A 6000-nucleotide genomic window follows, 5' to 3' on the forward strand; every position below is an offset into this window, starting at 1 on the left:
ATGATTGCCATACTGCCAGAAAGAAACACTGTTCAGACAATGCATTCACTACCTATCCTTTCATGTGTGCTATAGTAATTTAGACTTTATTCACTTTTAAATTCAAGTAAAATAATAAATGTAGCTTCACTGTGGTGCAGAAACACAGCAGCTAGTGTGTGGTCAAATCAGGGGAAAAAAGTGTACTTTCCTGACACTTGGTCATATTTTCAAAAAGGCATGAAGGTGGGGTTTTCAAAAAGGTAAACCTTTTTACGTTTCAAAAAGGTAAAAGGTGGGGTTTTTTTCTTTAATTGTATAGAAAGACTAAGAAAACCTCTGAAATTCCTCAGTCATGACCTTTGGGAAGCAGGCATTTTGCAGGGCTTCCCCATGCCCCAAATACTTTGATACACAGCATAGTAATAAACCAAGTTCCTTAGTTTTCATTCCAAAAAAGCTGCGGAAGAGTAAGAGTACTGAATATGTTGATTACAAAAAAAACCCACCAGAACAAAACAAAACCTAAAACCAACCAAATCCAAAACCAACCAAAAAACTGTTCAGTTTATGACTGAATCTGCAGATACCTTTTTCAGCTAAATAGTCAGCTACAAACTCATTAACACTTACCTGGACAACCCGAGTTTGTATCCTGAAAGGAAGGATCAGAGAGATGGGAGAAAACGGAGGGAGAAAAGATAAGGAACTTCATTACACAACATAACTCCAACTGGAACATAGCATATCCTTTCTGTATCAGCCAAAGTCCTGTGTGTGGTCAAATTCTTTGACCAGAAAAAATTCTGCTAACCACACTTGATAAACTTGAACTTTGAAAACTGGCATCTATTCATCAGCTCTTTTTTAAAATAAACCTCAAGAATTCTGGCATCATCCAAGGTACCAAACATTTCATTACAAAGACTTTATTCAAAATAGCTATCAGTTTACTAAAACAACAGCCCAATTTGTACTTCAGAACTCTGCCTTTTCTTAGAGAGGCTTCTGTTGTTGTTTTAATGGGAAGTTGAAATTCAGTTTCACAATTGAGAATTTTAATTTTCCATAAAAATGAGTTTGGCAATGTAATACAGACTGCTACCAAGTTATTTCTGATGAAAAATAGGAATATTTTGTTCTGAAGAAGGCCATGCAAATATTGATCTTGGGAAAGTATCTTCTTCCACAAACTGCTTTTAGGGTTGTGTTTCAACTAGGTCGTTTCCAACTGAAAAGGTGGAAAAAGGAGGGATCTAAGTACCTCTTCCCTCAGCACTTTTCAGTTGGAGATGCAATTGTGTAAGAAGGCTGAGACTTAAACCCCAATTATTCTCAACAGATCACACCATACAGAGGATCTCTCTGAAGAGACAGGCTCGATAATTAGTCAATACAATGTTTACCTAGCCAAAGCACATTTCTCCTATGCATGCAAGGCCAGTTACAAGTCCTATGAAGGCAAACATGCCAGTTTAACAGGAATGATCAAAAAGCTCCTGAGCAGTATACCCCTAAACCTCCTGCTACTATGAGAGATTTCTACTTCAGAAGGATAAATTTCCAAACGGAGCCAGGTATTCAAGATCTCACCAGATCACTCTTTACCATACTCAAGACACCCACTCACAGACATCAGAGGATGCTCTATTATTTCTTCACTATTGTGAATTGCTCAGTAACGTTATCAATATACACTACTTGACACTATTGGCAGTACCAAGGAGCAGCTGGTCCTCAGAATACAAGTAGTAAGATAGGCTACTACAGTCAATTGCCTTAAGGCATGCTGTCTATAAATCTAATAGGGTCATACAGAAGAAAGTTAATACTTGGCTCATAACTGTATCACCAGTCTGTTGGTCACCTAGATGTATTCCTTCCACTTTCTAGCTCTAGTTGTATCCCCCACCCAAGCTGCAAGGTTGGTGAAACTACCTCTAATGACTTCAGAGTGCAAATAAAATTACCACATTCTCTAGCAAAAAACACAGGTATGACTGATACTGTGGATGACCAGGAATATTTTATTAGTTATGTTACTTTCCAGGTGCCTTTATGTCTACAAAGTAAGGTATCCACACCATCATAATATTCTTACATCCCCCAAAACAGCAGGTATAGGTTTCCAGCTAGATAGATCTAACTTCAGTAGTAAAATATCCTAAAGAAATATATTTCTGCTTTCTATACAAAGTGCAGGGAAGTAAACACACCTGCCTTATTGATTCAACTGTGACAGTTCTTGACAGAAAATAGACTGAAGAACAAAGATGTTGCAAAAAAAGGTGCAAGAAAATGCTCTGCCCAACAAGATAGAAGTACCTTGTTTATTTCAGCTTGACAAACATTTCAAGTAACAGGTAACATTTACAAACTTTCTGCTGTTCCTGAATGACTTCAACTATAGCAATAGCCAATATCTAGCGATACTGCTAAAAATCGAAGGAGAAGATGTCAGTTTACACCACTCAGGAACCAGGAACAATTAACATCTGTTACTGTTTCCTATTTGAGGAGTTAAGAGCAGAAAAGCTATGTGAAGAATGGCACTATCAAATCCTCATTTCCAAATATGGCACCATATACACTGCAGGCCCCTCTTCCTTCAGTATTAATATTCAGACATCTTAGGGCAGGATTTACAAATGCACACATCAGTGGTGCGGTCTCTGAAGCACCAACACTGATGCTCAGCAAGCCAGGCTCAATGCAATCTCACAACAAGGTACGGGAGATACCTCCTGTACATACATACACACACACTCCTGGGCACATGCTTGTCCGGAGGACCTCAAATGGCCAGTCTGCTGCCCAGCTGTCCACATCCTTCAGCAACTAAACACATCAGCAGTGAGAAATCAGCTAGCCATTGCGAACACCAGAAATCACAGGCAGCAAAAGCAATTTGGCCACACCCTTTCTCCTAACCTAAGAAATTCCAAGCAGTATATAGGGATCTGACTTTCCTGGATTTACATTCCCTTACTGCTACCTTGTTGGCTAATTAGGACTGATTCCTTAGGCCTTGAACCCTCAATATCAAAAAGATTTTCAATGTATCACACAGTGGTATCACTGCTTTTTTATAGCAGTACTGAGTTGGTGTCAAGCAGAATTATATCTTAGCACAGACAGTTCTTTCCACCTAAAATACAATTGTAGTGATGCTGGTTAAAGAAAAAGCATCTCTGACTACAATTGCTAGCCCAGCATACTTTCTCAAACAGCTGCTAATCAACAATTCCAGAAAGACAGTTGGGTGGGACCAGACTGCACACACCCTAGACCACCATAAAGAAGCAAAGCAAGTTAAAATTCCTATTAAGCTATATTTAAAAATGCCACCTCCCACTGCAATTATGATGGGGGACCATGACACCAAAGGAGAGCCAGGTTATAAAGAGTACTTTATATCTTAATCTTTGGTGTCTTTTGAAATGACAATATACATAGCTGAAGGGCATGGCATTTTTTCTTCATTATTCAAAAGAAAAGACTGGCATATACAGCAACTGGCTGCAGATAACAAAGGCTGAGCCTTTAACAATCAAGTTAGGAGGAGGCAAAGAACAGTCTGCATGCTGTGCAATAAGCTTAAGATCTCAAACATTTTTTTATGCTCAGTGACCAAGACAAATCTGCACCATGTCCACAGAGAGGCAAAAGCGCCAACCCTTCAAGGGCTCAATGGCAGTGAATACACCAGCTGTGTGAGAACTGTCTTGGCCCTGCCCATGTCAGACAAACACTTGAAACGTGGCCTACCCTGACAGCTCTGCTCACCTATCTGGCAGATCTCTTATTTTAAGCATAGATTCCTTCCTCGGACACAAAAAGACTTTCAATAGTGACAGGTATTTTTCACAAAATGTTAATCTTAGTAAGAAAAAAACCCTCAAAAACTACCTCTTTATTTTTAAGAGGAAAAACCCCAACAAAACTACAAGCATTGCCTTGAAAAATTGATGTCATAGGATCAAGTGAGAGGAAAATATATTGTTCAAGTACACAAAGTCAATACATCTTTCAACAGCTGAGGAGTGGTCCCTCCCACCCTGTTCCAGATGCCTCCTAGAGAAGGTCCCCAGCCCTTGCCTGCGTGGAGCAGGAGGGCTGTTCCTGAAGCCCACGGACCTGCATGAGGATATGCTCCATCTCTGCACATCGCAGTCTGCGGGCAGAATCAAGGAGGGAACACCCTACCTATGTAAAGAGCACACCAGCATCGTTTTAAAAAGCAGAGTTCAGGTGTTACATAGCTTTTTAAATGCCGTGTTTCAGATTCGCATCCATCCTTGGATTTATTACAATTCATTAATTGCATTATTGTATTGTATTATGCAATATTTTCCCCGACAGCACCCAGAAGGATGCGCACCAAGAGACCCACACCCCACTGCCATGTCGCTACTTTCCCAACCTCTGTTCCCAACCAAGACACTGGCAGAGGGAAAACGCTAGGCGAGGAAACTCGAGGGTCTGGAAGCGCCGGTGGCTCAAGCCAGGATCTGCCGGCGCTGTCCTTGGCACAATAGTTGGATGCGATACAGCCGGGCGATGCGAGGCTGAAATACTTCCTGGGATGGCTGAATGGGCTCATTCAGCAGTCAAGGGTAATTCTTTATTAACCATCTTCTACAGCTCAACTAAGAACTACAGCCCTGAGGGGAGGGTGGGAGACACCAGCCATGTGCCTCAAGAAAGGGGTACGGCTTAGCATTGTCTCTCGCATCAGTAATTGACAAGCTTTTTTTTTTTTTTGTCCTCCCTTTCCCTTTCCCCTTCCCTCCCCCCCCCCACCCCCCACCCCGGGCGTTACCGAAGTCGGTGGAGGAAGGGAAGGTGCTCGGCGAAGGCCGGGCTGTGGAAGAGCCGCCGCAGCCGCCGTCCGTCCCCGGCCCCTCGGACCCACCGGCGCCGCTCGGAGCGCTGGTGAAGGGAAGCCTCCGCCGCCCTCTCGCCGCTCCCTCCCGCCCCGAAGTTCGGGCAAGTGGGACCGGCCGCCCCGCCGGCGGGGGCGGCTCGGCCGGCAGCCGGGGGAAGGGGCCGGCAGGACGCCCAGCCCCCTCGGCGGCTTTCCCGCTGCCTCCCCGCGCTTACCTTTCACTTGACTTTCATACTCCGCTATAATCTCTTTGTCCTTTTTGAATCTGCTCGGGGTTGACATTATCCACTCGCTTCTTCCGCTTCTCCGCCTCGTTATAAATGATTATCACTAATTATTCTTGTTTCTCTGGAGAAGCTCCCAAGTTGTGTCAGGCGGCCACAAGCCCGAGCGAGCGCGGCGGCCGGGGAGGCGGCGGGCGCTGGCCCCGTGGGAGCGCCGCCGGCACCGGAGGCGGCGAGGCGGGGAGCGGCAATCAGACTAACCCCGGCGCAGGCACCATCGCCTCCCGGCACCGCCGCCGGCAGCAACGCGGTCCGCGGCCCGGGGCCGCCGCAGGGCGGGGCGGCAGAGCAGCGGCCGCGGGGCACTCGCTTCCACTAGGCGAGGGCGGGGGCCCGGCGGCTGCTCCCCACCATTGTTATCTCTCCTCACGCACCCGGGAGAGGGGAAGGGAAGCAGGGAGAGAGCGAGGGGCGGGAGGCAGGCGGCCGCGTTCGGTCCGTACGCCAGAGACAGTGGTGACTGCAGCCGCCGCGCTCGCCTGGGTGGGAAGTCGGGGCTGGCGCCCCGCCGTGACTAACCCCGGGCGGCAGTGCCGCGGCGCATGTCCCAACCTCGCGGGGCGAGCAGTCGCCGGCTCGGGGCGGCTCCCCCGCCGCGCCCTGGAGAGGTGTCTCCGAGAATAAACTTCTCTCCGCCCTCTCGCCGCTGTCTCCTCCCTTCCTGCTTGCCCGCCCGCCTCCGGTCCTCGCTTGCCTTGTCCGCCCGCTCCGCCTCCCCGCCGCCCCGCCGGCCGCTCGCCGCCCCGGGCCGGACCCGTGGGTGCAGCACCCGCTTGCCCCGACCGGCCCGTAGCTGGTGGCCCAGCAGGCCTGGGGGGCTCGGGCGGGGGTGGGAGGAGGGAGACCCCC

At 47.5% G+C, this 6000-nt stretch overlaps 1 protein-coding gene across 2 annotated transcripts in view; it reads right to left on the bottom strand.

Annotated features, from left to right (window-relative positions):
* The window catches only part of SRGAP1 (SLIT-ROBO Rho GTPase activating protein 1), a 139674-nt gene extending 134091 nt beyond the window's left edge, over positions 1-5583 (bottom strand). For both annotated transcript variants that reach the window (XM_005519318.3, XM_088055030.1), the window contains exon 1: positions 5083-5583. In XM_005519318.3, the coding sequence (XP_005519375.1) occupies positions 5083-5149 (67 nt within the window). In that variant the 5' untranslated portion in view covers positions 5150-5583. The remainder of the gene's footprint in view (positions 1-5082) is intronic.
* Positions 5584-6000: the final 417 nt, after the last annotated feature.

This window comes from Pseudopodoces humilis, chromosome 5 (genome assembly GCF_049639895.1).
Source record: "Pseudopodoces humilis isolate 2021_Gansu_Grassland_sample_001 chromosome 5, ASM4963989v1, whole genome shotgun sequence".
Lineage (NCBI taxonomy): Eukaryota > Metazoa > Chordata > Aves > Passeriformes > Paridae > Pseudopodoces > Pseudopodoces humilis.